Source organism: Gigantopelta aegis, chromosome 8, assembly GCF_016097555.1.
Source record: "Gigantopelta aegis isolate Gae_Host chromosome 8, Gae_host_genome, whole genome shotgun sequence".
NCBI classification, from domain to species: domain Eukaryota; kingdom Metazoa; phylum Mollusca; class Gastropoda; order Neomphalida; family Peltospiridae; genus Gigantopelta; species Gigantopelta aegis.
In genome coordinates this window covers 59,565,022-59,584,766 of record NC_054706.1, presented here as the reverse complement: position 1 = coordinate 59,584,766, position 19,745 = coordinate 59,565,022, and the positions used below count along the sequence as shown (strand labels likewise).

The following is a 19,745-nucleotide window of genomic DNA, read 5'->3' as shown; positions in this document are numbered from 1 at the left end:
GAGTTAGAAATGTTTTGAAATTGGACACTGCATTTCATGCACTTTGGGGTGAGACATAGCCCAGTAGTAAAGCACTAGCCAAGAACGAGAAATAGCCAATTGGGCCCACTGACAGGAGTCGATCCTAGGCCCACTGCTCATCAGGCGAGCACTTTACCACTAGGCTTTGTCCTGCCCCTACTCACTGTCTAAGCCAAATGTTGAAACAGCCATACACTGGACTCCAGATAGCTATAGTTTAAAATGTGCTGAGGTGTCATTGAACAAACACTGTTTTCATACACAATTAAATAAATGTGACCTGCTTTTTATTAAACACTGAATATATATACATAATTAAAAATAAAAAATCCTGCCTATTTGGGTTTGATACCCAATAGCTGAGGGGCGGGACATAGACCAGTGGAAAAACGCTTGTTTGATGCGTGGTCGGTTTAGGATCAATCTTTATTGGTGAGCCCATTGGGCTATTTCTTGTTCCAGCCAGTGCTCCACAACTGGTGTAACAAAGGCCGTGGTATGTACTATTCTGTCTGTAGGATGGTGCATATAAAAGATCCCTTGCTGCTAATCAAAAAGAGTAGCCCATGAAGTGGCGACAGCGGGTTACCTCTCTTAATATCTGTGTGGTCCTTAACCATATGTCTGACGCCATATAACCGTAAATAAAATGTGTTGAGTGTGTCATTAAATAAAATATTTTCTTCCTTCCTTCCCCAAATATATTATTCGTGCTGGGTGGTAGTTAAACAGTCATTAATTCATTCCTGCCTATCCTCCATATTGGTTGATTTACATGTAGGACTGTTTAAATGTTTTCTCTCTAAAAATGTCTTTTTTATTATTAATGTTTTTTAAATTTAATTTTTTAAATTTAATTTTAATTTTTTCTAGGCATGATTCCACTGCACTATGCAGCCTGGCAGGGTAAATCTGAACCGGTTCATATTCTTCTTCAACACGGCTCTCCAGTCAACCTGCACGCCCAGAGTGGAGAAACTCCCATGCACTTAGCTTGTCAACATGGTAATTTTGATGTGGTAAGTAAACCAGTTTAATGTATGGCAAACTAGGGGCACCCAGTAGCCGATGTATATTTTGTGCTGGGGTATCGTTAAAATTCATTCATTCATTCATACTTTCAAGTTCATTACCTGAATAGAAAGTTAAAATAAGGTAGATCATTAAATTTTATTCTGTTGTCTCAGGCCCCTAACTACCACCCCTGGGTCATTTCTGGAACATCCCTTATTTTCAAGAAATGTGTAACTATAATGGGTCCTTGATAGTTGATAGGGGTTTTAGGTTAATGGATTTTGTCAAGGAGTTTTTATTGGCATTATATTAAGTTAGTTATACATACATGTACATATACTGACTCATGGTTGAATAAAATATACTTACTTAATGATTGTATTAATGTAAACTATATTATTTTTTAAACTGTTAAACAAAAAGCAGATACATTTCTATATAACATTTTGTGGAAAAAAATAAAAAAATAAACAACCATCTTCCCCAAACCTTCCCACAAAACTGACCTAAACATAAACAAAAAACCAACAACAACAAAATACCAAAAAACGACGGCATAAAAACCCCAAAACATGTAAGCCTCTTTGTTGGTGATTTTCCTGCATTACCTGGTACATATTGAGAATAAACTTTAAACAGGATTAGAAGTTAGATAAACTTCAATATTTGCTCATCTCTCGAAGCTGCTTATCTGTAAATGAGTACATGTACCAGGTTACTGGATGGTTCCTTTATTCAGTATGTGTCACACCGATAGGCTTTGTTGATTTTTAATCACTCAGTGCTACCTGGCTGTGTATGTAGTTACCTTTCTTGAATTACAGTAAGTAAAAGTTTTTTTTTTCTTCTCTTCATTATATTTTGCTGAATAAAAATTTGTTCAATGACGCATACGTATACAACTTGTTAAATAAAAAAAAGGTGTGTGGCATTTGTTTTATGACTCATTGCATGTTAAATTAGTTTGTGACACAGCAGCTTGTTACAGGCTTCAAAATGATTATCATGGCATTATACTGTGTCTGTCTCAAGACATTACGTTTTAATGTTAGCATAGTTATCAGAGTCAAAGAGAACAATATTCACGTGTGAAAATTTAAATAAATTCATTACCACTGTGTCATCTTCAAAGTGAATCTTGTTTTACTGTCACATAATGGTTTGAGAGAAATTAACTGTTTATTAAAACAAAGTACATGTCAGGACTTTAGATTGCACCAATATCAAGACGATAAACGTTGTACCCAAAATATGTATGCCCAAAATAATGAAGCCCAAATTAAGTATAAATATGCTAACCTCGAGTTATTTCACCTCAATACCACTGAAATGGTAAGCTTTAATTAGATTAAAATAACTTGAAATACATTTCTGAATATCCACAACTCTTCAGAACATTTCTGCAATAAAAAGATCCCACTGTGCCCAGAACAGACAAAAAACCCAACAACATGGGGTACCCAAATTAATGAGATCTAAAGCCCTGCATGTGTTTGAGATTTGTACTTTTTGTGTAAAGTTCGACCTGTTTCTCATCCACCTAACTTACTGGTTTTGTAAATATAAGGGGCGGGGCGTAGCCCAGTGGTAAAGCGTTCGCTTGATACGCGGTCAGTCTAGGATTGATCCTCGTCGGTGGCCCCAATGGGCTATTTCTCGTTCCAGCCAGTGCTACACAACTGGTATAACAAAGGCCATGGTATGTACTATCCTGTCTGTGTGTTGGTGCATATAAAAGATCCCTTGCTGCTAATCGCAAAAAGTAGCCCATGAAGTGGCGACAGTGGGTTTCTCTCTCAACATCTGTGTGGTCCTTAACCATAAGTCCGACGCCATATAACCATAAATAAAATGTGTTGAGTGTGTCATTATATAAAACATTTTCCTTCCTTGTAAATATAAAGTTCATATTCATAACCAAACAATTGGTTCCCAGGGTAAAAATTTACATGTACCAATTTCTGGTTATCAAAGATTTTGAGATTTTGTTCCCTGCATTTTCAGCTCCATTTTGTAAAAAAATTCCTAACAAAACCAATCCTAATGAAAATTATTATCATAATTATGGATGTTTTACATTTTAAGGCTAACTTACTACTGTTACATCATGGAGACCCAACAGTGGTGAACAAAGAAAACAAAACGCCTCTGGACCTTGCCTGTGAATTCGGCAGATATCGAGTAGGTTTTTATTAAATATTACTGGTATTTTTGTGATGTGATGTATGACTTGGCATTCAGTATACCATTACACATGTGTATACTACAACAGGAATATTATGCCAAAACGTGTTGTTTTGTTTTTTTAAATGTAATGATAAATGCCAAAAGTACAGTAAATTGAACATTACTGAGCATATACTCTTTATCGTAAAATATTGGTCAATCATAACAATAAGAGTACACATCTAATGGCTTTAGTGTTTTGAAGACAGAAAAAGAAAGAAACAGTGTATGAAAAAACAACTAGTTTATGGAGATTGGGGGGGGGGGGGGGGTAGAGGCTTTGAACAAAATATTTCTTACCAAATATTGATTTAATCTGAAAATCTGAAATATAACATTTACTAATATTACAAATGTATGTAATTAAAATTTATGGTTTCTATTTTTAAAATTTTTATTATTTTATATAAACTCCATGAAGACTTGTTATATTTGTTGGTGGGGGGGGAAGGGGGGAATCAGTTTTAATTTTGAAATATTTTTCAACTGACAAATTGTTTTTTTGCCCCCATCTCAGAACTGCATTTAGTTTATCTCTTAGATATTTTGTACTCTCATTTACCTATGCCTGTAATCTTTTGCCCGGAGAAACCTCTTCATATATATACTAATACAAAGATGTAACCTATCAAGAAATACCACCAATTGATTGGAAGGCTCAAAAGATTTACTATTTAACTCCCAGGGAAATTAGCCAGGAAAGAAACAGGTGTAAATTTATGTAGTTTTGCACCTGTAGTGTTTTGTCAGTTCTATTTTGGTATAGTGCCAATCAAAAGCAGATGTTATAGACATGTTTCTTTGACTCAGTCTTTCTAGTGTTTTGCTTTTTCTATATGGATATGCAGGCAAATGGCTTATTTTAAGTTACGTTACATTGTGACACAAGAAACAGAATATGTGTATATGACATGTAGCTATATCTAACTTTTTGAATAAATGTTTATAACTGTAACAAAAAGCAATTATTTTATTAATTTTTATAGAAGAGATTAAGCAAATTTAGCAGCTTCTCAAAATAGCTGGCTGCTTAATAGAGGTGTTTCATTAGACACAGTGCTGGGGCAGCATTAAACAAACATACATTCCTTTCCTTTTTTCCCCCCATTCAGGTAGTGGAATTGCTGCTGAGAAATAACCTGTGCCTTAGACTTCTAGAAGTGAATGAGAAAGACCTGACTGACAACAATCAAACAACCTGTCTTCACCTTGCTGCCAAGAATGGACATGCCGATATCATTACGTAGGTGTATTGGCCAATATTAATATCGTATGTTACGGACATGCCGACTTCTTTACGTAGGATTACTGGCAAATAATAAAATCATATGTTATGAACATGATACGTAGGTGTACTGGACAATAATATCATATGTTATGGACATGCTGACATCATTACATATATATGTATATTGGCCTTTAATAATATCATGTGTTAAGACATGCCGATATTGTTACGTAGGTGTACTGGCCAATAATAAAGTTGGGTGTTGGAGGAAGGAAACAAAACAAAGGAACAACTGCTCTAATAACAGCCACTCCACAGAATGCTGTAGCATATGTTGGTAATTGATTTGACATGGCATGTTAATGCTGTTGTACATGTGTTTGTTTGTGTGGGTTAGGCAAGGAGATGGGGAGTGGGATGTTTATGGGTTATGAGGTACTAATATTTACGTTGGATGGGTGTAAGTAAGTAAATAAGATGTGTATTAGTTTGAAAAACAATTTGGAAAACATTGCAGTTAAAATGATGCCATATATATATCATTTGATTTGAAATAATCTACCTTAGATTACACCGGCCTTGGTGGTGTCGTGATTAGGCAATCGGTCTACAGGCTGGTAGGTACTGGGTTCGGATCCCAGTCGAGGCATGGAATTTTTAATCCAGATACCGACTCCAAACCCTGAGTGAGTGCTCCGCAAGGCTCAATGGGTAGGTGTAAACCACTTGCACCGACCAGTGATCCATAACTGATTCAACAAAGGCCATGGTTTGTGCTATCCTGCCTGTGGGAAGCGCAAATAAAAGATCCCTTGCTGCCTGTCGTAAAAGAGTAGCATATGTGGCGACAGCGGGTTTTCTCTAAAAAAATCTGTGTGGTCCTTAACCATATGTCTGACGCCATAAAATGTGTTGAGTGCGTCGTTAAATAAAACATTTCTTTCTTCTACCTTAGATTACAGGGCTAGATCTGGCACTTGCCATATTAGCCAATTGTGAATTTCTAAAACAATTGGTGAATTTTATTTTAATTTGGCGAAATAATTTCATGTAATAATTATTGATATTTTGTTTTAAAAAATAACCCAAGTTTTTGTAAATTTTTGAAGTTTAAAAAATAATTTGGCGAAAGTTTCTGCTTACCCAGAGCTAGCCCTGTGTTTATTATGCTGTGACAAGTCATGACATTGCTTTTTGGAAGTGTCATGAATCTCAGGAATCAAGATCATTGTTACTAAATACCATTTACATGTTCTTTCATCTGTTTGTTACATGCAGCTAAATGAAAGATGCTCATAGTATATTTGAAATGTTTTGTTTTTCAGGTTACTTCTACAAGTTGGAATGGACATTAACCGTGCAACTTTAAAAGGAACCTGTTTACACGAAGCCTCCCTTTATGGAAAGATTGAAGTTGTCAAGTTGCTACTGGATGTAAGAAATTCATTCTTTTGTATAATGATATCCCTTGAAACCAAACACCACAGGACCATGTACAAAGTCTGCTTTAGAGATGTTCTGTTTTGATATTTAAAAAGTGACTGTGAAAAATGTCTAGTTTTGAGGGAATTCTGGTTTACTAAGGGCCTGGTTTACAGGGGTTCCCCTGTACCTTCTTTTGTTACATATTCAATTTATATATCACAAAGACTTGTAGACTTATTATCAAATACACACACCTGTTTCACATTAGTATTTTTAGTTTTGAAATCTAAACATCAACAGATGCTAACAGTCCTTAAGTATTGTCCTGTATATAAACATTGGGAAAACAGTTTGATAATGATCTTAAATCTTCAGTTTGACAAATAAATAAGATTGTATCTGGAACCGGAAGCAATCGAAGATAGAAAAGAAAGTAGGGAGTTATCTACATTCTTTCGTTATGAAAGATAACATGATATATTCTTCTGCATGTTTTTAATTTTAGATTGATTCTCTTAAAAGAATGCTTAAAAGTCATACAAACTGTTGAGTCCCCAAAATAGTTTCTTATAAAACCATGATGATGTCAACAGTTCTTTAAGCTTATGTCAACAGTTCTGTAAGCTTGTGGATGGATATATGATATGTATTATTGCATCATATCATGATGTAAGATTATACCTGTATCATCTTAACAAAAAGCAATTATTTTGCGTGAGTAAGCAGGTAGATGGCCATTACTAGGTGTAGATGGTACATTGCTGCATATAAATTACAGTGCTAAGAATCTATATATAATTTGTTTTTTTACACAGTTCTTGACCTTTCTATTGGTTGATTGCACTACAGTGTATAGACTATGCTATAAGAAATAAAAAATGCAGGTAAAATAAACTGCAGTTAAATTGAAAAAACTAATATGTCAACAGAACCTCCTCTTTTTAAATACAAAACAAAACTATAAACCTCTTATCAGTGACTCAACAAACGTTTTGACCTCAACACTTTATTGATGTCATTGCTGATGTCAGTTATGCCAAGCAGGGTTTAATCACTTATGTTTCTAGACTCCGATAATTAGCATCATTCCCCACTATTTCCCATAGGCTGTCATTTTTTATTTCCATTTTTTTAACTAAAAAATTCCCAATCTAAAAGTAAATATTCCTTTTGTTTATTATTATATACAGATATATTTTAAAACCAAATACATAACACCATGAGAAACAAACACCTCTTCCCTCACCAATACCATTTCAAAACGCAAAATCGATATATTAATTTGAACAAATACTAGTATATAGTTTATTACTCTTAAAATCTAACTTAATAAGATAGTAAAACTGAAAATTATTTTTAGGAGGGTGGGGAGAGGGGGGAGTGAGGTACACAGGACTAAAATTCCCAAAGTCAAAGCCATGGGCGTCAAGTCAAATTTTTGAAATTTTTAGAATAATCAACTGATTGAAAAATTATGCTTTTGAATTATATTGCAGAATGTTGTTATGCCCCACCTCCTCCACCCTATCTTGTACTCATGGATGAAGAAAAAACTCGAGATTTTTCTATAATTTCTGATTTTAGTACCATTTCAAAACTGTTCCTGTTTGTTATATGATGAAAAAAGGGTAGAATTTAGCTGTCAGTAGAGCCTCACCTGAAGTGCTTGGATTGTGGGATCGAATCTACTTGGTGGACCCATTCTCTGATCAGATTATTCTTGTCCCAATCAGTGCCCCACAACTGGTATATCACGACCATGGTATGTGCTGTCCTGTCTGGAAAATTATATATAAATGATCCTTTGCTGCAGGTTTGTTTTGAGACTGCCAGAATTATAAAATGTTTGACCTCCAAGAGCTGTTGATCAATAAAGCAATGTGCTTTAGTGGAATCGTTGAGCAAAACAAATTTAGAATTTTAATGAAAAAGCTCACAGTAACATTCTTTTTAAGACCTTGCCAAAAAAAAATTGTTTTGTTTTGTTTTTGTGCAAGATCAGTTTCATCTTGGTGTATTCTCGCAGTAGCAGACGTTTTGAATTAGTGTCATTGAAAACCAGTCTGTTCTAAAAACAACTCTGGAAATACTTTTTTATTTAATTTATGTATAGAATTACAGTAAGATATATTGACATCAAAAGACCATTCTTTTCTGTACATTGACAATTTTATTCCACACAGTTGCACACAAGGTGTCTCTGTTTCACATTAATCTCTTCTCAGACTGCAAACATCAGGAAGGTAAAATAAAACACAGATCACAAGTTATATGGGAAACACGTGTAATGGCTGAGGTGAGCTGAAGGTTTATTGGAAACACTGACAGTGACAAATCATTGTTGATCAGAGCTGGGCAACACACGCACATATCATGATATGCAGAAGAGGTTTTTAGGAGTTGAACCCCCCCCCCCCAGCTTCAAGCTATTTTTCCCCTTGTACTTTCCATGACATGACATGACCTGACCCACCCCCCCTCCAAAAGCTTTGTTCACCAAAGTCTAGACCTTCCCTGCATAATTTCCTGCACACACCTGCAACTGAAAAGAAAACTTTTTCCAGCTATTATTTGTCCTTTTATCCTCTATCAGCTGGTTTCAATATTTTAAAAATAAAATAAAATAGAACTTTTACAAATAATCTAAACCAGCCTTCTTTTCGGTTACATAATAATAATAAATCATTACCGAGCTACAGTAAACTAATATGGGTGTGTTATTTACAAATTTTTTTTTAAAAAAAGTACAAAATTAATTTAGTGTTTTTTTTGTTTATGAATAGAATGTTGTGAATCATAAAGTTAAGTCTTCAGCTGTGAGGAAGAAAGAAAGATTGTGATCTGAAAATGACTTGTTGACTACTTGTCTCATCTCTCTTGAAGACAGGTGCTTACTGTTAGACCCTGGACACGCATCTTTTATTAAGATCAAGTTGGTAGACATTTTTTGCTATTTTGCAAATAAACAAGGCCACATGTTTGTTTTCCCTGCTACTTTCTGGTCCATTTGATTGGTATGGTGTTTTTGGTATGGGGTTCTGTGTCAGACAGGATAGTGTGGCCGCTTATTCACAAAGATTTTACGCCAGAGATTTTGTTACAGTTTTGGTTATATTGTAAAGATACTCTGTAATAAGTGTTTAGACTTTGTTATGCATCTGCCATTGACTCATTAAAAGTGAAATTACTGTCTATTTTCATCAATGGAATGGAAATGTTTTATTTAACAACACACTCAACACATTTTATTTACGGTTATATGACGTCAGACTTATGGTTAAGGACCACACAGATATTGATAGAGGAAACCCACTGTCGCCACTTCATGGGCTACTTTTTTCAATTAGCAGCAAGGGATCTTTTATATGCACCATCCCACAGACAGGAGAGTACATACCATGGCCTTTGTTACACCAGTTGTGGAGCACTGGCTGGAACGAGAAATAGCCCAATGGGTCCACCGACAAGGATCGATCCTAGACCGACTGCGCATCAAGCGAACACTTTACCACTGGGCTACGTCCCGCCCCATTTTCATCAAAGTTAAGGATAGCCAATTATTTTAAAGATTTTTTATCATTTGTCATCATGAAAATTAGCTATCACAAGGTAAGACATTGGTTGTGGGTTGGGTGGGGGGGGGACTAAACCCTGCAATTAAGAAAATGTCCACGGCAAAAAAACATGCCATTAAAAAAAAAACCTGAATATAGTTCAAGTAATTGCTGATTGCCGTGGGCATTTGCTAAGGTTGATGTCACATCATTGCATCATTTTTTCAAATTTTCCATGATGAGAACCAAATCTTTTTTTAAAAGCTTAAAACACAAGTTTATTATTTTGTTATAGGGCTGTTCTGAAAAATCACAGCATGGGGTGATTGATTAATGAGATTTTGAAAGCACCAATTCATTATTTATGTAAGGATTAATACTCAAAAAGTTGAATGTACTTGTGATATTTATACTTTGCACAGGTCAGTCTGGGGTGGGATGTAACCCAGTGGTAAAGTGCTTGCTTGATGCACGGTTGGTTTGGGATCGATCCATGTCAGTGGACCCATGGGACTATTTCTTGTTCCATCCAGTGCACCTCGACTGATATATCAAAGACTGTGGTATGTGCTAGCCTGTCTGTGAGCTGGTGCATATAAAATATCCCTTGCTACTAACGGAAAAATGTAGCAGGTTTCCTCTCTAAGACTATATGTCAAAATTAACAAATGTTTGACATCCAATAGCCGATTGTTAGTAAATCAATGTGCTCTAGTGGTGGTGTTAAACAAAACAAACTTTGAAAAACATTTTGCACAGCTCTTTACACTGTCTTAATTTTATATTGATGTTGATCATCAACTCGTTTTGCACAGCTCTTTACACTGTCTTAATTTTATATTGATGTTGATCATCAACTCGTTTTGCACAGCTCTTTACACTGTCTTAATTTTATATTAATGTTGATCATCAACTCGTTTTGCACAGCTCTTTACACTGTCTTAATTTTATATTAATGTTGATCATCAACTCGTTTTGCACAGCTCTTTACACTGTCTTAATTTTATATTAATCTTGATCATCAACTCGTTTATATTTTCACCATTGTTTGACACCCAAAAACCAATGTATTTTTTTTTGCTGAGGTGATATTAAACATTCATTCATTTATGTAGGAATTAAAAACATTTTTATTAATTACAGTCAAAGCTCTGTTCCTATTAAGCAACCACCTGTTTCCTTGTCAAAAAATTACCTCTTGCAACAGTTGTTTGGCTAATACAGATACATTTGTACTGTAAAGTATGGTTTAGGAGAATAGTAGCTTGCCCCCCTTCAAGATGGGTAGCTGCTTACTAGTAGGCATGTCTGACTGTATCTACTTAAAATGACTAGGTAAGTAGACTACTTGTAGCTGCCATGTGTCAGTTTGTGTGTGATAAAACAATACACGTCTTACACAGGGTGGGAGGTTCATCACACTGTATGGCTGTAGTGTGGTCTGTTTTAGAAAGATCATCGAAATTGACCTCGGTGATGTAGTGGTTGGGTTATCAGCAGTAAGACTTGTATATTGGGTTCAAAAGAAGCATGCTTCAAAGTTAAACAGTTAAAGTTTGTTTAACAACACCACCAGAGCACATTGAAAGTTAAACAGTTAAAGTTTGTTTAACAACACCACCAGAGCACATTGAAAGTTAAACAGTTAAAGTTTGTTTAACAACACCACCAGAGCACATTGAAAGTTAAACAGTTAAAGTTTGTTTAACAACACCACCAGAGCACATTGAAAGTTAAACAGTTAAAGTTTGTTTAACAACACCACCAGAGCACATTGAAAGTTAAACAGTTAAAGTTTGTTTAACAACACCACCAGAGTACATTGAAAGTTAAACAGTTAAAGTTTGTTTAACAACACCACCAGAGCACATTGAAAGTTAAACAGTTAAAGTTTGTTTAACAACACCACCAGAGCACATTGAAAGTTAAACAGTTAAAGTTTGTTTAACAACACCACCAGAGCACATTGAAAGTTAAACAGTTAAAGTTGTTTAACAACACCACCAGAGCACATTGAAAGTTAAACAGTTAAAGTTTGTTTTACAACACCACCAGAGCACATTGAAAGTTAACCAGTTAAAGTTTGTTTTACACACCACCAGAGCACATTGAAAGTTAAACAGTTAAAGTTTGTTTTACAACACCACCAGAGCACATTGAAAGTTAAACAGTTAAAGTTTGTTTAACAACACCACCAGAGCACATTGAAAGTTAAACAGTTAAAGTTTGTTTAACACCACCACCAGAGCACATTGAAAGTTAAACAGTTAAAGTTTGTTTAACACCACCACCAGAGCACATTGGAAGTTAAACAGTTAAAGTTTGTTTTACAACACCACCAGAGCACATTGAAAGTTAAACAGTTAAAGTTTGTTTAACAACACCACCAGAGCACATTGAAAGTTAAACAGTTAAAGTTTGTTTTACACACCACCAGAGCACATTGAAAGTTAAACAGTTAAAGTTTGTTTTACAACACCACCAGAGCACATTGAAAGTTAAACAGTTAAAGTTTGTTTAACAACACCACCAGAGCACATTGAAAGTTAAACAGTTAAAGTTTGTTTTATGACACTACTAGAAAACATTGAAAGTTAACCAGTGAAGGTTTGTTTAACTACAACCACTAGAGCACATTGATTTATTTTTAATCAGCTGCAGAATGTCCAACGTAATAATTGTGACATGTAGTCTTTAGAGGAAAACCACATTTTTGCATTAGTAGCAAGGGATCTTTTATTTGCACTTTCCCATAAACAGGACAGCACATACCGCATCCTTTGATATACCAAGTATGGGGCACTGGTTGGAAAAAAACAACAATCAGAGAATGGGTCTACCAAGAAGCTTCAATGTCATGACAAAAGCACTTTAGACAAATGTATGCAAGATCCCTTGTTGCGATTGAGTATTTATGAGTAGCTGTATCAAACAAAGTATTGCAGTAACAAGATGTAAGAAGCCAAATTTAAAATAGCTGTAATTTATAGCATTGTTAGATGTTAAACAAACAAACAAACAAACATTATTTAGTAAAGCACTGTTGGCATATAGTTGATGTTTATCATTCAAAATAAGCACTTGTCTGTCTGGCCTTGGATAAGCAAAATGTGCCTTGGAGATTGTCCAATGGACAAGTAAAAATGTTCAATGCAGTTTCATTTTGAGCAATCAAAAACACGATCCTTGTACTTAAATAAAGTAAACTAACTATTTCGGCAAGTGAAAATATTAGCAGGCAAGTAGATTTCTAGATATATTTGTCAGGCAGACCAGTGAAAAATTCTGTTTATTTTTATCACTGGTGTTATGTCTTGGAATTACCAAATGAAGGTGTTTTGTTCTGGAATTACACACACAGTCTGTTTATGGAATTAACAAATTGAGCAGTTCTGCACGTTGTGGAATTACTGGATCAAAGGTCATTACGGTTTCCTGTAGCTGATGGTGATAATACCGAGTTTCGTCAAACACACATGGGAACAGATTGAAGATTTAGTGTGATGAGCATGTTTATCAAATAAAACTGCCTCTGTGAATACCATCCTCTTACCAGGTGATGGTACAGATACACAGATAGACTGGAACTCTCCTATCTGTGGCCTGGTGGTTCCTGGAACCGGCTATCTGACCTCGCGGTTCAGCTACACCAGATACAAGGAGACAGGTTTCTCTGATGTGTCGGTGCAGGCTCCTAGATATATAGATTCAGCTTGTCTGACACCTTCATGATCCCTGAAAAGATCGGCTGGCTATCTGGTCTGGTGAAAAGAACAGTGTAACTTTCAGTAATGCACGTGGCTTACAGTTGCTGTTTATCGCACTGTATCGCTGTCTATTGGCACTACACTGTACACTACAGTCAAGTAGTGTGGCTTGCAGTGGCTGTTTATCACAGTGTATTACAGTCTATTAGCAGTACATTGACTACAGTCAACCAGTGTGGCTTGCAGTGGCTGTTTATTGCAGTGTATCGCTGTCTATTGGTACTACACTGACTACAGTCAACTAGTGTGGCTTGCAGTGGCTGTTTATTGCAGTGTATCGCTGTCTATTGGTACTACACTGACTACAGTCAACTAGTGTGGCTTGCAGTGGCTGTTTATCGCAGTGTATTACAGTCTATTGGCACTACACTGACTACAGTCAACTAGTGTGGCTTGCAGTGGCTGTTTATCGCAGTGTATTACAGTCTATTGGCAGTACATTTACTACAGTCAACTAGTGTGGCTTGCAGTGGCTGTTTATCGCAGTGTATTACAGTCTATTGGCAGTACATTGACTACAGTCAACTAGTGTGGCTTGCAGTGGCTGTTTATCGCAGTGTATTACAGTATTGGCACTACACTGACTACAGTCAACTAGTGTGGCTTGCAGTGGCTGTTTATCGCAGTGTATCGCTGTCTATTGGCACTACACTGACTACAGTCAACTAGTGTGGCTTGCAGTGGCTGTTTATCGCAGTGTATTACAGTCTATTGGCACTACACTGACTACAGTCAACTAGTGTGGCTTGCAGTGGCTGTTTATCGCAGTGTATCGCTGTCTATTGGCACTACACTGACTACAGTCAACTAGTGTGGCTTGCAGTGGCTGTTTATCGCAGTGTATCGCTGTCTATTGGCACTACACTGACTACAGTCAACTAGTGTGGCTTGCAGTGGCTGTTTATCGCAGTGTATCGCTGTCTATTGGCACTACACTGACTACAGTCAACCAGTGTGGCTTACAGTTGCTGTTTATCGCACTGTATCGCTGTCTATTGGCACTACACTGTACACTACAGTCAAGTAGTGTGGCTTGCAGTGGCTGTTTATCACAGTGTATTACAGTCTATTGGCAGTACATTGACTACAGTCAACCAGTGTGGCTTGCAGTGGCTGTTTATTGCAGTGTATCGCTGTCTATTGGTACTACACTGTACACTACAGTCAAGTAGTGTGGCTTGCAGTGGCTGTTTATCGCAGTGTATTACAGTCTATTGGCACTACACTGACTACAGTCAACTAGTGTGGCTTGCAGTGGCTGTTTATCGCAGTGTATTACAGTCTATTAGCAGTACATTGACTACAGTCAACCAGTGTGGCTTGCAGTGGCTGTTTGGCTGCGGTTATTTGTCCCCTACTGGTCCAACCGTAGGGGACTATAGGTTTCATCTCCATCCTTTGGTCTGTCTGTCCATCTGTCCCACATAGAGTTTTCCAGATATTTTTTTCACAGTGCTTTGAGATATTGAGAAAAAAATTGATGTATAGCTTTATCATATACTGTCACAGATCAAGTTTGACTTTCATGGCATTGTATCATTTGTTTACCGAGTTATGGCTCTTGAACTTGAAGATATAGAAGAAAAACAATTCCAGACTTTTTTCTCAGTTTTTTTGCAATGTCTGAATATACTGCGATGAAATTTTGTATATACTTTTATCATACAAATCAAGTTTAATATTTATGGCGATGGACATACGAAAATGTTTTGGGCCCTGTAGGGGAGATGTTTTACTTTGGCAGTACTCTCAGAATGCTTGTTGGTACTGTATGTAAATATATATATATATATATATATATATATATATATATATATATATATATATATATATATATATATATTGGTTAATTTTTGAATTAAAGATCCACTTATAAAAAAGGCAACCCTATGCATCCTCCACATATTGAATCCTGCATGTACGACTGTGTTAGATATTTTGAAAGAACATTCAATTTTAGCCTCTTGACTACTATAGCAGTTTTGATTTAATGTAACCGGCCTCAGTGGTGTCGTGATTAAGCCAATGGACATTAAAGCTGGTAGGAACTGGGTTCACAGCCCGGTACCGGCTCCCACCCAGAGCGAGTTTTAACAACTCAGTGGGTAGGTGTAAGACCACTACACCCTCTTTTCTCTCACTAACAACTAACAATTAACAACTAACCCACTGTCCTTTACAGACAGAACAGATAGCTAGGACAGCATGCTTGAACCTTAATTGGATATAAGCATGAAAATAAGTTGAAATAAAATGAAATGATTTATTGTATGTGAAAATATTCTTTCAGAACATCTTTGTCGTCTCAACAGTAAGGGGCAGGACGTAGCCCAGTGGTAAAGCACTCGCTTGATGCACGGTCGGTCTGGGATCGATCTCCGTCAGTGGGCCCACTGGGCTATTTCTCGTTCCATCCAGTGCACCACGACTGGTATATCAAAGGCCGTGGTATGTGCTATCCTGTCTGTGGGATAGTGTATATAAAAGATCCCTTGCTGCTAATCGAAAAGAGTAGCCCATGAAGTGGCGACAGTGGGTTTCCTCTCTCAATAGCTGTGTTCCTTAACCATATATCCGATGCCATATAACTGTAAATAAAATGTGTTGAGTGCGTTATTAAATAAAAACATTTAGTTATTTCTTCTCACCAGTAATACATTTTGCCTCCATTATACAGTATTCTTAGGTGGAATTTTGATAAAATATTACAAGCACTGAATTTATAGGATTTTGTTTTCTATTTTTTCCCCCTATAATAGCAAACCAGTTATTGTAACCAAAACTGTATCTCTACAACAGAGTGATGAAGATGTTTGTATCTCATAGAAATTATAAAATCATACATCCTTCTAGGTGGTGATGCCTCATACCATGAAATGGTCTCTGATGGTACCATAGAAACATTTTGAAAGCTTTGAAGGAATCACTGAATGTTATAACCATGCACAAGGATATTAAGGAAAGCATTCTTACACGTGTACGTTTGGCTATTACTAAACACCAACGTTCTCCGAGTAAGTGGAAACAGGTAGCCGGTTCTTATCTCAGTGTTTTTATCTTGTTGTGACATTTACGCCCTGGAAAAAAAAATACCGATCCTCATCACTATTGATGTGTTTATCTACAGCCAGCCAGGGGGTTAGGCATTTTAATATCTTTAGAGTATAAATAGACTATTACACACTTGGGTGTTTTGAGGTGGTCTTGCTTATTTGCTATAGAATCTAATGTATTATTGGGTTCCATTTCCGATATATGTGTAACCATATATTACTGTAGGTGTTCCTTATTTAATGTCAGGTGTAGTTTTGTTATTACTGTGTGAGCACCGGTTTGTTTTTCTTGCATACTGAAGCACTAACTTCTGGTCATTTGTGTTATTTGTCCTCCGGAGGATGGGTAAAGTGTTTCTTAGTTGGAATATGTTTCCCCTGGCTTGGCGATTATTACCTTGCGAGGGTTAACTATGTAGGGGTTTTTGTGTGTTTTTCATATTTGCAGTTTGTGATAACTGCACTTTGAAGTCATGTTTACCAGTGTTTTAATCCCTAAATGTTTTTACAATCACTGCTTTATCTTTTAATATCCATAACTGTTTACCTTAAGCATGGCTTATTGCGAGGTGTTTTGAAGAATTTATTCCTTTTTCTTGAAAACGGAAGATTAAATGTGTTCAGCTTTTCTTGGGTTTTTATTTTTGGTTATAAGCACTTACATCTGTTTTGGCATTCTCTGGCTATGTGTTCTGGACTGGGCTTGAGTTTTGCAATACTGCTGCGGAATAAAAGAACAAAGCTATGTCAAAGTTTTGGTTTTAAATACACTGGATATACAGAAGTGTGTTCATAAGCAAAGTGAATTTTGGTTTAAAATTCAGTGGATTTACATGAGGGGTTTTCTATAAAGAGAAGCTTTGTTTTAAATATATTAGATTTACATCAGAGTATTTAGTAATACACTGGATGTTACATTGATGTGTTTAATAACAAGGGGAAATTTGTTTTAAATATATTGGATTTACATGCATGTATTTAAATATTCTTAATGGGTTTATTTAAATGCAAAGGATTTCCACTGGTGTGTTTTAACCAAATGAAGTTTCCCTGTTTGGTTTTGAAAGACATTGGATTTACATGAATATATTTATTGACAAGAAGAAAGTTGGCATTGAAGACATTGCATTTACATCAGTATATCAACGAAGAGAAGATTGGTTTTATATGCATTGAATTTTCGTGAATGTGTTTATAAGCTGAATGAAGTTCTGTGGTTAGAAATGGTACCATTGTGATTCAAGTGTCTGTTTCCAGAACTGTCTAAGGAGAATTAACTAGTGTGTATATGATTCTGATGTGATTATTCAAAATGACATCGAATGAACAATACAATTCATTTATTTCACGGTCCTTGGCCGGGAGACCAAGCTACTTCCGCATCAAGGTGACAAAAGTAGGTAGAGTTAAACATTTTCAAATGTCATGTTCATTTAAGACAACTTTTCATTTTCAGATGCTTGCTATTGTTTAAGTTACACATGACTGATTCAATAGAGCATTTCTCTATTTTTAAGATCAAGTAAAACAATATGTAGAATTGTGGGTTTTTTTGTTTTTTGTTTTTTTTAAATAATAAATGTGAACAACCCAACTACAGTAAATGAAGATGAAGTTAAGAAAAACATAAACCTGCTGTTGTCTTTCTCTCCCGAACCCCAATTTAAAAACAAAAAAAATTACTAATCTTTTACAACTGGCTGTGGTAGGGAAAATCATGGGTGTAAAAAAAAACTCTTAGTAATGGAAAATAATTATTTTTTTATATGGTTGCAGTCTCCCACTCCCCTCTTCTATTTTCCTTTTTAGTTCAAATATCACAGTTATTATATTTTTATATCTAACAGCCTCTGCTTAAATTGTTGCAGGGTGCCATTAAACAAATATTTGTTTCCTGTACATGGTGTTAAAGTGTGCAACATTTCATGTTTGGCGGACTCTGTCTCTCAAATGACACCTGAAATGAGCAGAAATAGAAATGAAACAAGCAGAAGTTAACATTTTTATCTCTAGCTTCCAGCAATAACTCTGTTCCTTGATTCTGTTTAATAGGCAGTATTGCAAGATAATACACTGAACTAAGGATTAATAATTGCTGTAGTAATGGCTATGATTAGATGATTCAATGAAGAGATAAATGCATCACGAGAATCCCTAGATTATATCAAGAATCCTAGATTATATCATGTTACGGTCACACTGCCTCAGGTATTGTGTCTTAATTGCGACACTTATTGCACTGCATGTCTCGTTACGTGCCATTCATATAAATTGAGGTGGTTAATTTTCTTCGGTTCAGAAGTGTTTTATAACCTGATGAGTCCGTGATTTACTGTCATCGCATGTTGAAGCATTAAAACCTACTGCATGCAGAAAGAGAAATCTATTTAGACAATTGTTCATTGTATACAGAGAGAGAGAGAGAGAGAATCTTATTTAGATCATTGATCATTGTTGACTGATGTCATTAATTTTATGTTGGTTGAATGGTTGAAGATTGGCTTATAAATACAATTTCCTGAACTTCCATTTATTTTTTAATTCTCAATTTAATTTGACCATTAGTCATTTTGTAATATAAGATCCATTTAAATGTATTCCATTTAGAGCACCCAAGGAACTAGCTGTCATTTTCATATAGACCACCCAAGAAATTTAAACTTTTTTTTTTATGAACAAAATGTTTTACATAAGAGAATTTTTATATTGATGTTAATCCATTTTTTATATTAACTTTTGACACCCAGTAGCCTATATTTTTTTTTAGCTGGATATCGTTTAATATTTATTTAGTCCTTGGAATATTGTTTAATCAGTGGTTGTTTGTGACTAACATGTGATACTTGTGATACAGGTTCTAAAGAATGAAAGAAATCCTCTGCGACTAGGTTAATCTTTGATGGCAGTAAGGGATACTTTATATGCACTCTCCCTAAGCACATACTATGGCCTTTGATATACCAGCTATGGAGAACTGGTTGGAACAGGGAATAACTCATCATACGTCAGGTGGAAGGTCTACCATTAAAAGACAACATGCTCACCCTTACATGGGTTGCTGTCTGTTTTTTTCCAATGGCTTGCATAAGATGTTTTCTCCAAGAAATGGCTATCTTGCATTAATACCCCTTTCCAAGAAACATCTAGTTTGAAGTGATTACCCTCCAAGAAACATCTCACTTGCAGTGATTGCCATCCAAGAAACATCTAGCTTGCAATAATTGCCATCCAAGAAACATCTAGCTTACAGTGATTGCCATCCAAGAAACAGCTAGCTTGCAATGATTGCCATCCAAGAAACAGCTAGCTTGCAATGATTGCCATCCAAGAAACAGCTAGCTTGCAATAATTGCCATCCAAGAAACATCTAGCTTACAATGATTGCCATCCAAGAAACATCTCACTTGCAGTGATTGCCATCCAAGAAACAGCTAGCTTGCAATGATTGCCATCCAAG

At 35.8% G+C, this 19,745-nt stretch overlaps 1 protein-coding gene across 1 annotated transcript in view; it reads left to right on the top strand.

Annotated features, from left to right (window-relative positions):
* The window catches only part of LOC121379305 (caskin-2-like), a 211,270-nt gene that overhangs the window by 68,406 nt on the left and 123,119 nt on the right, over positions 1–19,745 (top strand). Inside the window, exons 4-7 of the mRNA XM_041507859.1 lie at positions 895–1,040; positions 3,121–3,216; positions 4,374–4,504; positions 5,815–5,923. Of these exons, the coding sequence (XP_041363793.1) occupies positions 895–1,040; positions 3,121–3,216; positions 4,374–4,504; positions 5,815–5,923 (482 nt within the window). The remainder of the gene's footprint in view (positions 1–894; positions 1,041–3,120; positions 3,217–4,373; positions 4,505–5,814; positions 5,924–19,745) is intronic.